The sequence below is a fragment of the Bombina bombina genome, chromosome 12 (assembly GCF_027579735.1).
Source record: "Bombina bombina isolate aBomBom1 chromosome 12, aBomBom1.pri, whole genome shotgun sequence".
In the NCBI taxonomy this organism is placed as follows: Eukaryota; Metazoa; Chordata; class Amphibia; order Anura; family Bombinatoridae; genus Bombina; species Bombina bombina.
Window position 1 is genome coordinate 131,637,881 of NC_069510.1, and position 15,151 is coordinate 131,653,031.

At 40.7% G+C, this 15,151-nt stretch overlaps 1 protein-coding gene across 1 annotated transcript in view; it reads right to left on the reverse strand.

Annotated features, from left to right (window-relative positions):
• The window catches only part of LOC128642705 (uncharacterized), a 109,371-nt gene extending 94,433 nt beyond the window's left edge, over positions 1-14,938 (reverse strand). The window contains exon 1 of the mRNA XM_053695484.1: positions 14,852-14,938. Within this exon, the coding sequence (XP_053551459.1) occupies positions 14,852-14,938 (87 nt within the window). The remainder of the gene's footprint in view (positions 1-14,851) is intronic.
• Positions 14,939-15,151: the final 213 nt, after the last annotated feature.

A 15,151-nucleotide genomic window follows, 5' to 3' on the forward strand; every position in this document is an offset into this window, starting at 1 on the left:
GGTGTCCTGTATCATGCAGAAGTAAGCTGAGTGTCTCTGTCTGTAATTCTAGCTGCGCAGAAAAGCGCTAAAATAGTCCCCTCCCACTCATATTACAACAGTGGAAAGCCTCAGGAAACTGTTTCTAGGCAAAAATCAAGCCAGCCATGTGGAAAAAAACTAAGTTTTGTCACCAAACATATATAAAAACTATAAACATGCCAGCAAACGTTTTATATTACATTTTTATAAGAGTATGTATCTCTGTTAATAAGCCTGATACCAGTCGCTATTAAATCACTGTATTTAGGCTTAACTTACATTAATCCGGTATCAGCAGCATTTTTCTAGCAAATTCCATCCCTAGAAATATGTTAACTGCACATACCTTATTGCAGGAAAACCTGCATGCCATTCCCCCTCTGAAGTTACCTCACTCCTCAGAATATGTGAGAACGGCAGTGGATCTTAGTTACTTCTGATAAGATCATAGAAATCACAGGCAGATTCTTCTTCTAATGCTGCCTGGGATAAAACAGTACACTCCGGTACCATTTAAAAATAACAAACTTTTGATATAAGTTAAAAAACTAACTATAATACACCACTCTCCTCTTACTACGTCCATCTTAGTTGAGAGTTGCAAGAGAATGACTGGATATGGCAGTGAGGGGAGGAGCTATATAGCAGCTCTGCTGTGGGTGATCCTCTTGCAACTTCCTGTTGGGAAGGAGAATATCCCACAAGTAATGGATGATCCGTGGACTGGATACACTTAACAAGAGAAAAATATTTCTTAATATGTTTTATTTCCCAAATATGAAACTGACAGTCTGCACAAGGAAATACATGAACCTGACTCATGGCAAATATAAGTGCAATACATATATTTAGAACTTTATATAAATGGATAAAGTGCCAGACCATAGCTGGGGTGTCTTAAGTAATAAAAAACATACTTACCAAAAAGACACCCATCCACATATAGCAGATAACCAAACCAGTACTGAAACAGTTATCAGTAGAGGTAATGGTATATGAGAGTATATCGTCGATCTGAAAAAGGAGGAAGGAGATGAATCTCTACGACCGATAACAGAGAACCTATGAAATAGGCCCCCGTTAGGGAAATCATTGCATTCAATAGGTGATACTCCCTTCATATCCCTCTGACATTCGCTGTACTCTGAGAGGAATCGGGCTTCAGCATGCTGAGAAGCGCATGTCAACATAGAAATCTTAGCACAAACTTGCTTCACCACCTCCATAGGAGGCAAAGTTTGTAAAACTGAATTGTGGGTGTGGTGAGGGGGTGTATTTATCGGCATTTTGAGGTTTGGGAAACTTTGCCCTTCCTGGTAGGAATGTATATCCCATATGTCACTAGCTCATGGACTCTTGCCAATTACATGAAAGAAAAAACAATTATTAAAGAATGTCATGCCTTTGTCTACCAATTTTGGTTAAAAAGTCTCATCTTGTTACCTTTATGAAATATCATTAGAGCCCTCATGGGATTGTACAGTTGTTTAATCTTTTGCCAAAGGCCTATTGTAAATTCAGCGTTTTCCATGAGAGGGGTGAGTGGTGAAAATTGTGAGGTAAGATTTGGGTACTCCAGTATAGCTCTCTGCCACATAGAGAGAGTTTCCATTAGGATAGTGTTCTGTTTGAAGTCTGTGGACAGATGTGGTTTTGTTTGCCAGCATATCGTGCCCAGATGGGATTTTCCTGCTAAATCATGTTCTAGGGACAACTACGATTTTGTCTGATGGTTTTTAAACCAGTTTACCACCCTCTGTAGAAAGATTGCCTGTCTATATTTAATTAAGTTAGAGACCCCTAAGCTGCCCTCAGCAACCGGTAAGCACATTAAGGTCTTATTAATTCTCGCTTTTTTTATCCCAGATAAAGTAAAAAATCTTATTCTGTAGTGAGGACAAAAAGCCCCTGGGCAGAGGAATGGGGAGTGTTTGCAATAAATATAATACCCTGGGGAGGATGTTCATTTTAATTGAATTTATCCTACCAAACCAGGAGATACCCTTAGATCTCCAAGAGGAGAGGTCTGCTATGATAGTCTTTTGTAGGATCTCATAATTGGCTTTAAACATTTCTTGAGTGGAGGGGGCAACAAAAACTCCCAGATAATTTTTTTTTTTTTTGCCTGAATACGAAAAGGGCATTTCTGTGCCAAAAGAGAAAGACAATGAGCATCACAATGGACTCTAAGCATCTCCGACTTAGCTTTATTAATTAGAAAATTTGAGGCATGATGGAATGTGTCAAACTCTGCTAGCAGGTGAGGGACAGAGGAGAGTGGGTCAGACAGAAAGAACAAAACGTCATCTGCATACAGTAGCAGTTTATGCGTAGAATTGTGGATTTGGATTCCATAAATTTCAGTGTTAGATCTTATAGTAATAGCCAAGTTTCAATTATACAGGTGAATAGGGGCGGGGACAAGGGACACCTGCCTGCTGCTGTTGGATATTTGAAACGGGTCAGACACTAGACCATTGACTCTGATTCGAGCAACTGGAGAACTATATAGGGCCATTATTTTGGAAATGAAGTGTTTTCCCATACCTCTCCAAAGTGGTTTTCAGGAAGTGCCAACAGACGTGGTCAAAGGCCTTTTCCGTGTCCGTCGACACCACCACTGAGGGAGTATTGTGATGATTAATATAATTCAGAATATAAACCCTGAAAGTGTTGTCACATGCTTCTCTAGACTGTATGAAACTGACCTGATCATTACATATAAGATGTGCTAAAACAGAGGATAATCTATTTGCGAGAATTCTTGCTTATATTTTAAGGTCCGAATTAAGGAGTGAGATTGGTCTAAAATTTTCAACGCGATCTGGGGTTTTCCCAGGTTTAGGTATGACTACAATATGGGCCTCTAATGCCGACGAGGAAAATGGGGCAGCATCGGATATCTCATTAAAGAGTTTTAATAAGTGCGGAACAAGTATAGTTTTATGCATCTTATAGTAGGTATTAGTATAGCCGTCTGGCCCAGGGGCTTTGTTGTTAGGAAGATTTTTGATAACATCAAGAAATTCAGACTGTGTAAAGGGTTTGTTCAAAGAGTCTTGTTGGTCAGAGTTGAGATGAGGCAATGTGATGTTATCTAAATAGTTTTTATTGAGTCAAGTTTAGACCCACTCTCTAAAGTAGAATCATTAAAGGGACAGTCTAGTCAAAATAAAACTTTCATGATTCAGATAGGACATGCAATTTTAAACAACTTTCCAATTTACTTCTATTATCTAATTTGCTCAATTCTTTAGATATCCTTTGTTGAAGAAATAGCAATGCACATGTGTGAGCCAATCACACAAGGCCTCTAGGTGCAGCAACCAATCAGCAGCTACTGAGCATATCTAGATATGCTTTTCAGCAAGTGATATCAAGAGAATGAAGCAAATTAGATAATAGAAGTAAATTAGAACGTTGTTTAAAATGACATGCTCTTTCTAAATCACGAAAGAAAAAAAATTGGCTTTCATGTCCCTTTAAGGTCGGGCGCTAAATTATATAGCTTTTCATAGTATTCTCTAAAAGCATTTGCAATTTGCTGTGTTGTGTGTAACTCTTTACCTCCAGCAGGTCTAAGGGAAAGAACAAATTTATTCGCTTTCCGTTTTAATTTTCGTGCAAAAAGGGAGCTACTTTTATTATCACTTTCAAAATAGTGTTGCTGCAACCTAAGGGCATACTTTTTGCACTCTACATGGAGCATTTCATTAATATGTGTTTTGCAATCCGTAATGGCATCGGAGATATTTAGGTCTGTCGGGTTTTATTTGCATAGCGTCTCTAAATTGCTGAGGTCATTAAGTGTGTCGTCCATTAGTTTCCTAGATTGTTTCTCATGATGTGTTTTAATACTAATCATTTCTCCTCTAACAACCGCTTTGTGGGCCTCCCAAGTTATTCTAGTGTCAGGGTTATTATTAAAGAGGAAGTATTCTCGAAGTGCATTCTCTATCCGAACCGAATATACCGGGTCAGATAATAGGGTATCATCCAGCTTCCACACATATTGGTGTGAAGGAATATGAGGCCAGTCCAGTGAACAACTAACCATTGTGTGGTCTGACCATGTGTTAGGGCTAATGGTTATCTCAGTAACTCTAGCAACATTAGTGACATCCATCATGAAATAATCCATTCTGGAGTGCCTGCAGTGTGGACTTGAGAAAAAAGTATATTCCCTAGACTCCTGGTGCAATATTGTCCAAGTGTCATGTAGAGTTAGGTCCTTAAAATTTTGTTTTACTGAGTTAATAACTTTATGAGGGACAGAGTACAGGTTATTGGAATTATCTAGACTTAGGTTCAGAGTAAGATTAAAGTCCCCGCCCATAATAATAACTCCCTTAGCTACCTCTAGTGTCACATTAGTAAGATGTCTAAAAAACATAATTTATGCTTACCTGATAAATTTATTTCTCTTGTAGTGTAGTCAGTCCACGGGTCATCCATTACTTATGGAATATATCTCTTCCTAACAGGAAGCTGCAAGAGGATCACCCAAGCAGAGCTGCTATATAGCTCCTCCCCTCACATGTCATATTCAGTCATTCGACCAAAACCAGACGAGAAAGGAGAAACCAGAGGGTGCAGTGGTGACTGGAGTTTAATTAAAATTTAGATCTGCCTTAAAGACAGGGCGGGCCGTGGACTGACTACACTACAAGAGAAATAAATTTATCAGGTAAGCATAAATTATGTTTTCTCTTGTTAAGTGTAGTCAGTCCACGGGTCATCCATTACTTATGGAATACCAATACCAAAGCTAAAGTACACGGATGAAGGGAGGGACAAGGCAGGAACCTTAAACAGAAGGAACCACTGCCTGAAGCACCTTTCTCCCAAAAATAGCCTCCGAAGAAGCAAAAGTGTCAAATTTGTAAAATTTTGAAAAAGTGTGAAGTGAAGACCAAGTTGCAGCCTTGCAAATCTGTTCAACAGAGGCCTCATTTTTAAAGGCCCAGGTGGAAGCCACAGCTCTAGTAGAATGAGCTGTAATCCTTTCAGGAGGCTGCTGTCCAGCAGTCTCATAGGCTAAACGTATTATGCTACAAAGCCAAAAAGAGAGAGAGGTAGCCGAAGCCTTTTGACCTCTTCTCTGTCCAGAGTAAACGACAAACAGGGAAGAAGTTTGACGAAAATCTTTAGTTGCCTGCAAATAGAACTTCAGGGCACGGACTACGTCCAGATTATGCAAAAGTCGTTCCTTCTTTGAAGAAGGGTTAGGACACAGTGATGGAACAACAATCTCTTGATTGATATTCCTGTTAGTAACTACCTTAGGTAAGAACCCAGGTTTAGTACTCAGAACTACCTTGTCTGAATGAAAAATCAGATAAGGAGAATCACAATGTAAGGCAGATAACTCAGAGACTCTTCAAGCCGAGGAAATAGCCATCAAAAACAGAACCTTCCAGGATAACAGCTTGATATCAATGGAATGAAGGGGTTCAAATGGAACGCCTTGAAGAACGTTAAGAACTAAGTTTAAGCTCCACGGCGGAGCAACAGTCTTAAACACAGGCTTAATCCTAGCTAAAGCCTGACAAAAAGCCTGAACGTCTGGAACTTCTGCCAGACGTTTGTGTAGAAGAATAGACAGAGCAGAAATCTGTCCCTTTAACGAACTAGCAGATAAGCCCTTTTCTAAACCCTCTTGTAGAAAAGACAATATCCTAGGAATCCTAACCTTACTCCATGAGTAACTCTTGGATTCGCACCAATATAAATATTTACGCCATATCTTATGGTAAATTCTTCTGGTAACAGGCTTCCTAGCATGTATTAAGGTATCAATAACCGACTCCGAGAAGCCACGCTTTGATAGAATCAAGCGTTCAATCTCCATGCAGTCAGCCTCAGAGAAATTAGATTTGGATGGTTGAAAGGACCCTGAATTAGAAGGTCCTGTCTCAGAGGCAGAGACCACGGTGGGCAGGACGACATGTCCACAAGGTCTGCATACCAGGTCCTGCGTGGCCATGCAGGCGCTATCAGAATCACCGAAGCTCTCTCCTGTTTGATCTTGGCAATCAAACGAGGAAGCATCGGAAATGGTGGAAACACATAAGCCATGTTGAAGACCCAAGGAGCTGTCAGAGCATCTATCAGCACTGCTCCCGGGTCCCTGGACCTGGATCCGTAACAAGGAAGCTTGGCGTTCTGGCGAGACGCCATGAGATCCAGATCTGGTTTGCCCCAACGATGAATCAGTTGAGCAAAGACCTCCGGATGAAGTTCCCACTCCCCCGGATGAAAAGTCTGGCGACTTAGAAAATCCGCCTCCCAGTTCTCCACGCCTGGGATGTAAATCGCTGACAGGTGGCAAGAGTGAGACTCTTCCCAGCGAATTATCTTTGAGACTTCCAACATCGCTAGGGAACTTCTGGTTCCCCCTTGATGGTTGATGTAAGCCACAGTCGTGATGTTGTCCGACTGAAATCTGATGAACCTCAGAGTTGCTAACTGAGGCCAAGCTAGGAGAGCATTGAATATTGCTCTTAATTCCAGAATATTTATTGGGAGGAGTTTCTTCCTCCTGAGTCCATAGTCCCTGAGCCTTCAGGGAGTTCCAGACTGCGCCCCAGCCTAGAAGGCTGGCGTCTGTTGTTACAATCGTCCAATCTGGCCTGCGAAAGGTCATCCCCTTGGACAGATGTGGCCGAGAAAGCCACCATAGAAGAGAATCTCTGATCTCTTGATCCAGATTTAGCAGGGGGGACAAATCTGAGTAATCCCCATTCCACTGACTTAGCATGCACAATTGCAGTGGTCTGAGATGCAGGCGCGCAAATGGTACTATGTCCATTGCCGCTACCATTAAGCCGATTACTTCCATGCACTGAGCTACTGACGGGTGTGGAATGGAATGAAGGACACGGCAAGCATTTAGAAGTTTTGATAACCTGGCCTCCGTCAGGTAAATTTTCATCTCTACAGAATCTATAAGAGTCCCTAGAAAGGGAACCCTTGTAAGTGGTAATAGAGAACTCTTTTCCACGTTCACCTTCCACCCATGCGACCTCAGAAATGCCAGAACTATCTCTGTATGAGACTTGGCAGTTTGAAAACTTGACGCTTGTATCAGAATGTCGTCTAGGTACGGAGTCACCGCTATGCCTCGTGGTCTTAGTACCGCCAGAAGTGAGCCCAGAACTTTTGTAAAGATTCTTGGAGCCGTAGCTAATCCGAAGGGAAGAGCTACAAACTGGTAATGCCTGTCTAGGAAAGCAAATCTTAGGTACCGATAATGATCCTTGTGAATCGGTATGTGAAGGTAGGCATCCTTTAAGTCCACTGTGGTCATGTACTGACCCTCTTGGATCATGGGAAGGATAGTTCGAATAGTTTCCATTTTGAATGATGGAACTCTTAGGAATTTGTTTAGGATTTTTAAGTCCAAGATTGGTCTGAAGGTTCCCTCTTTCTTGGGAACCACAAATAGATTTGAATAGAATCCTTGCCCGTGTTCCGTCCGCGGAACTGGGTGGATCACCCCCATTAGTAAGAGGTCTTGTACACAGCGTAGAAACGCCTCTTTCTTTATTTGGTTTGCTGATAACCTTGAAAGATGAAATCTCCCTCGTGGAGGAGAAGTTTTGAAGTCCAGGAGATATCCCTGAGATATGATCTCCAACGCCCAGGGATCCTGGACATCTCTTGCCCAAGCCTGGGCGAAGAGAGAAAGTCTGCCCCCCACTAGATCCGTTTCCGGATAGGGGGCCCTCTCTTCATGCTGTCTTAGGGGCAGCAGCAGGTTTCTTGGCCTGCTTGCCCTTGTTCCAGGACTGGTTAACTTTCCAGCCCAGTCTGTAACGAGCAACAGCTCCTTCCTGTTTTGGAGCGGAGGAAGTTGATGCTGCTCCTGCCTTGAAGTTACGAAAGGCACGAAAATTAGACTGTTTGGCCTTTGATTTGGCCTGTCCTGAGGTAGAGCATGGCCCTTACCTCCCGTAATGTCAGCTATAATTTCTTTCAAGCCGGGCCCGAATAAGGTCTGCCCTTTGAAAGGAATATTAAGCAATTTAGATTTAGAAGTCATGTCAGCTGACCAGGATTTAAGCCATAGCTCTCTGCGCGCTTGGATGTCGAATCCGGAGTTCTTAGCCGTAAGTTTGGTTAAATGTACGACGGCATCAGAAACAAATGCGTTAGCTAGCTTAAGTGCTTTAAGCTTGTTCATAATTTCATCCAATGGAGCTGTGCGAATGGCCTCTTCCAGAGACTCAAACCAGAATGCCGCCGCAGCAGTGACAGGCGCAATGCATGCAAGGGGCTGTAAGATAAAACCTTGTTGAACAAACATTTTCTTAAGGTAACCCTTTAATTTCTTATCCATTGGATCTGAAAAAGCACAACTATCCTCCACCGGGATAGTGGTACGCTTAGCTAAAGTAGAAACTGCTCCCTCCACCTTAGGGACCGTCTGCCATAAGTCTCGTGTGGTGGCGTCTATAGGAAACATTTTCCTAAATATGGGAGGAGGGGAAAAAGGCACACCAGGTCTATCCCACTCCTTGCTAATAATCTCTGTAAGCCTTTTAGGTATAGGAAACACGTCAGTACACACCGGTACCGCATAGTATCTATCCAACCTACATAATTTTTCTGGAATTGCAACCGTGTTACAATCATTCAGAGCCGATAATACCTCCCCTAGCAATATGCGGAGGTTCTCAAGCTTAAATTTAAAATTAGAAATCTCTGAATCCAGTCTCCCTGGATCAGATCCGTCACCCACAGAATGAAGCTCTCCGTCTTCATGTTCTGCAAACTGTGACGCAGTATCTGACATGGCTCTCACCTCATCCGCGCGCTCTGTCCTTAACCCAGAGCTATGGCGCTTGCCTCTTAATTCTGGCAATTTAGATAATACTTCTGTCATAACAGTAGCCATGTCTTGCAAAGTGATTTGTAAGGGCCTCCCTGATGTACTTGGCGCCACAAAATCACGCACATCCGGAGCGGGAGGCGAAGGTACTGACACGTGAGGAGAGTTAGTCGGCATAACTTCCCCCTCGTTGTCTGGTGATAATTTCTTTACATGTAAAGATTGACTTTTATTTAAAGTAACATCAATGCAATTAGTACACAAATTTCTATTGGGCTCCACAGTGGCCTTTAAACATAGTGAACAAAGAGATTCATCTGAGTCAGACATGTTTAAACAGACTAGCAATGAGACTAGCAAGCTTGGAAATACTTTTCTAAATAAATTTACAAGCAATATAAAAAACGCTACTGTGCCTTTAAGAAGCACAAAAAGCTGTCACAGTTGAAATAACAATGAACCAAAATAGTTATAGCAACCAATTTTTCACAGTAAATGTATTAAGTTGGCAAAGGATTGCACCCACCAGCAAATGGATGATTAACCCCTTAATACCCAAAAACGGATAACAATTTAATAATTAACGTTTTTAACACAGTCAAAACACACTGTCACAGGTCTGCTGTGACTGATTACCTCCCTCAAAATGAATTTTGAAGACCCCTGAGCTCTCCAGAGACGATCTGGATCATGGAGGATGAAGTAGACGGATTGTGACTGAATTTTTTACTGCGCAAAAAAGCTCTAAAATAGGCCCCTCCCACTCATATTACAACAGTGGGGAAGCTCAGATAACTGTTTCTATGCAGAAAACAAAGATGGCCATGTGGTAAAAATCATGCCCCAATAAGTTTTATCACCAAGTACCTCACAAAAAACGTTTAACATGCCATTAAACGTTTTGAACATACATTTTAAAAGTTATGAAGTGTTATTAATAAGCCTGCTACCAGTCGCTTTTACTGCAGTTAAGGCTCATACATTATTTCAGTATTAACAGTATTTTCAGAGTCAATTCCATTCCTTAGAAAAATACATTCAGTGTACACACACTCATCAGCCTAATACCAGTCACTATCACTGCATTTAAGGCTGAACTTACTTTACATTGGTATCAGCAGTATTTTCTCAGTCAATTCCATTCCTCAGAAAAATAATTTACTGCACATACCTCGTTTGCAGGGGGGCCCTGCATGCTATTCCCCTTTTCTGAAGTTACCTCACTCCTCAGATGAGAACAGCCAGTGGATCTTAGTTACGTCTGCTAAGATCATAGAAAACGCAGGCAGATTCTTCTTCTAATGCTGCCTGAGAACAAACAGCACACTCCGGTGCCATTTAAAATAACAAACTTTTGATTGAAGAAATAAACTAAGTTAAAAAAACACCACAGACCTCTCACAGCGACCTATCTTTAGTTAGGCTGCAAGAGAATGACTGAATATGACATGTGAGGGGAGGAGCTATATAGCAGCTCTGCTTGGGTGATCCTCTTGCAGCTTCCTGTTAGGAAGAGATATATTCCATAAGTAATGGATGACCCGTGGACTGACTACACTTAACAAGAGAAAACACATCCTGCTTCAGGTTAGGGGCATAAACATTAGTCAGAGTGACGATAGTATTTACCAGTTTACCTATTAATATGAGATATCGCCCTGCCTTATCCTTGTGTTTTTTAATGAGAGTAAAAGGGATGGCCTTTTAATTAGCATGGCCACTCCGTTTGTTCTTATTGAATTTGAGGCATAATACTTATCATAAAATTTGTGGGACAAAGTTTTTCTCTACAGGACACAAAATGCGTCTCCTGTAGGAATATAACATCACCGGTTACTATATTACGTTTATGTGGACAATTCAGACCCTTGGAATTTGCTGTAATAAAATTTAGATATCTAGTGGTGTGCATCATTGGGATAGGAGGGGGTGAGGGTATCGCTCAGTGGAGTTATAATGCTACCATTGGATCTAGTGTGTGGCGGGAACCTTTGTGGAATGAGTGGGTACCATGGAAACATATACCCAACTAAAACATTTCTGCATGAATACAATGCTAGACAAGAGATCAGACTGACAATAAACAAAAAATAAAGAACAATAACAATGAAAACAGTGAACAATAATTAAGTCATATGTCATGACAACAGGTTGGGGAAATGCTCAGTGCAGTCAATTATTAATGACGAGCAATTATCAAAACCTATAGCAGATGGACATTAATTTAAAACATAAGAACAAACATATTATTTAAGTAGAATTACCACTACATAACTTGAATGCCAAAACAGGTGGCCTCGTCTATATAAATGTCATGCATTGCAGGAAAACCTGCACGCCATTCCCCCTCTGAAGTTACCTCACTCCTCAGAATATGTGAGAACGGCAGTGGATCTTAGTTACTTCTGCTAAGATCATAGAAATCACAGGCAGATTCTTCTTCTAATGCTGCCTGGGATAAAACAGTACACTCCGGTACCATTTAAAAATAACAAACTTTTGATTGAAGTTAAAAAACTAACTATAATACACCACTCTCCTCTTACCACGTCCATCTTAGTTGAGAGTTGCAAGAGAATGACTGGATATGGCAGTGAGGGGAGGAGCTATATAGCAGCTCTGCTGTGGGTGATCCTCTTGCAACTTCCTGTTGGGAAGGAGAATATCCCACAAGTAATGGATGATCCGTGGACTGGATACACTTAACAAGACAAAAATATTTCTTAATATGTTTTATTTCCCAAATATGAAACTGACAGTCTGCACAAGGAAATACATGAACCTGACTCATGGCAAACAAAGTACAATACATATATTTAGAACTTTATATAAATGCATAAAGTGCCAGACCATAGCTGGGGTGTCTTAAGTAATAAAAAACATACTTACCAAAAAGACACCCATCCACATATAGCAGATAACCAAACCAGTACTGAAACAGTTATCAGTAGAGGTAATGGTATATGAGAGTATATCATCGATCTGAAAAAGGAGGAAGGAGATGAATCTCTACGACCGTAACAGAGAACCTATGAAATAGGCCCCCGTTAGGGAAATCATTGCATTCAATAGGTGATACTCCCTTCACATCCCTCTGACATTCGCTGTACTCTGAGAGGAATCGGGCTTCAGCATGCTGAGAAGCGCACAAACTTGCTTCACCACCTCCATAGGAGGCAAAGTTTGTAAAACTGAATTGTGGGTGTGTTGAGGGGTGTATTTATCGGCATTTTGAGGTTTGGAAAACTTTGCCCTTCCTGGTAGGAATGTATATCCCATATGCCACTAGCTCATGGACTCTTGCCAATTACATGAAAGAAAAAACAATTATTAAAGAATGTCATGCCTTTGTCTACCAATTTTGGTTAAAAAGTCTCATCTTGTTACCTTTATGAAATATCATTAGAGCCCTCATGGGATTGTACAGTTGTTTAATCTTTTGCCAAAGGCCTATTGTAAATTCAGCGTTTTCCATGAGAGGAGTGAGTGGTGAAAATTGTGAGGTAAGATTTGGGTACTCCAGTATAGCTCTCTGCCACATAGAGAGAGTTTCCATTAGGATAGTTTTCTGTTTGAAGTCTGTGGATAGATGTGGTTTTGTTTGCCAGCATATCGTGCCCATATGGGATTTTCCTGCTAAATCATGTTTTAGGGACAACTACGATTTTGTCTGATGGTTTTTAAACCAATCTACCACCCTCTGTAGAAAGATTGCCTGTCTATATTTAATTAAGTTAGAGACCCCTAAGCTGCCCTCAGCAACCGGTAAGCACATTAAGGTCTTATTAATTCTCGCTTTTTTTATCCCAGATAAAGTAAAAAATCTTATTCTGTAGTGAGGACAAAAAGCCCCTGGGCAGAGGGATGGGGAGTGTTTGCAATAAATATAATACCCTGGGGAGGATGTTCATTTTAATTGAATTTATCCTACCAAACCAGGAGATACCCTTAGATCTCCAAGAGGAGAGGTCTGCTATGATAGTTTTTGTAGGATCTCATAATTGGCTTTAAACATTTCTTGAGTGGAGGGGGCAACAAAAACTCCCAGATAATTTTTTTTTTTTGCCTGAATACGAAAAGGGCATTTCTGTGCCAAAAGAGAAAGACAATGAGCATCACAATGGACTCTAAGCATCTCCGACTTAGCTTTATTAATTAGAAAATTTGAGGCATGATGGAATGTGTCAAACTCTGCTAGCAGGTGAGGGACAGAGGAGAGTGGGTCAGACAGAAAGAACAAAACGTCATCTGCATACAGTAGCAGTTTATGCGTAGAATTGTGGATTTGGATTCCATAAATTTCAGTGTTAGATCTTATAGTAATAGCCAAGTTTCAATTATACAGGTGAATAGGGGCGGGGACAAGGGACATCCCTGCCTGGTGCTGTTGGATATTTGAAACGGGTCAGACACTAGACCATTGACTCTGATTCTAGCAACTGGAGAACTATATAGGGCCATTATTTTGGAAATGAAGTGTTTTCCCATACCTCTCCAAAGTGGTTTTCAGGAAGTGCCAACAGACGTGGTCAAAGGCCTTTTCCGTGTCCGTCGACACCACCACTGAGGGAGTATTGTGATGATTAATATAATTCAGAATATAAACCCTGAAAGTGTTGTCACATGCTTCTCTAGACTGTATGAAACTGACCTGATCATTACATATAAGATGTGGTAAAACAGAGGATAATCTATTTGCGAGAATTCTTGCTTATATTTTAAGGTCCGAATTAAGGAGTGAGATTGGTCTAAAATTTTCAACGCGATCTGGGGTTTTCCCAGGTTTAGGTATGACTACAATATGGGCCTCTAATGCCGACGAGGAAAATGGGGCAGCATCGGATATCTCATTAAAGAGTTTTAATAAGTGCGGAACAAGTATAGTTTTATGCATCTTATAGTAGGTATTAGTATAGCCATCTGGCCCAGGGGCTTTGTTGTTAGGAAGATTTTTGATAACATCAAGAATTTCAGACTGTGTAAAGGGTTTGTTCAAAGAGTCTTGTTGGTCAGAGTTGAGATGAGGCAATGTGATGTTATCTAAATAGTTTTTATTGAGTCAAGTTTAGACCCACTCTCTAAAGTAGAATCATTAAAGGGACAGTCTAGTCAAAATAAAACTTTCATGATTCAGATAGGACATGCAATTTTAAACAACTTTCCAATTTACTTCTATTATCTAATTTGCTCAATTCTTTAGATATCCTTTGTTGAAGAAATAGCAATGCACATGTGTGAGCCAATCACACAAGGCCTCTAGGTGCAGCAACCAATCAGCAGCTACTGAGCATATCTAGATATGCTTTTCAGCAAGTGATATCAAGAGAATGAAGCAAATTAGATAATAGAAGTAAATTAGAACGTTGTTTAAAATGACATGCTCTTTCTAAATCACGAAAGAAAAAAAATTGGCTTTCATGTCCCTTTAAGGTCGGGCGCTAAATTATATAGCTTTTCATAGTATTCTCTAAAAGCATTTGCAATTTGCTGTGTTGTGTGTAACTCTTTACCTCCAGCAGGTCTAAGGGAAAGAACAAATTTATTCGCTTTCCGTTTTAATTTTCGTGCAAAAAGGGAGCTACTTTTATTATCACTTTCAAAATAGTGTTGCTGCAACCTAAGGGCATACTTTTTGCACTCTACATGGAGCATTTCATTAATATGTGTTTTGCAATCCGTAATGGCATCGGAGATATTTAGGTCTGTCGGGTTTTATTTGCATAGCGTCTCTAAATTGCTGAGGTCATTAAGTGTGTCGTCCATTAGTTTCCTAGATTGTTTCTCATGATGTGTTTTAATACTAATCATTTCTCCTCTAACAACCGCTTTGTGGGCCTCCCAAGTTATTCTAGTGTCAGGGTTATTATTAAAGAGGAAGTATTCTCGAAGTGCATTCTCTATCCGAACCGAATATACCGGGTCAGATAATAGGGTATCATCCAGCTTCCACACATATTGGTGTGAAGGAATATGAGGCCAGTCCAGTGAACAACTAACCATTGTGTGGTCTGACCATGTGTTAGGGCTAATGGTTATCTCAGTAACTCTAGCAACATTAGTGACATCCATCATGAAATAATCCATTCTGGAGTGCCTGCAGTGTGGACTTGAGAAAAAAGTATATTCCCTAGACTCCTGGTGCAATATTGTCCAAGTGTCATGTAGAGTTAGGTCCTTAAAATTTTGTTTTACTGAGTTAATAACTTTATGAGGGACAGAGTACAGGTTATTGGAATTATCTAGACTTAGGTTCAGAGTAAGATTAAAGTCCCCGCCAATAATAATAACTCCCTTAGC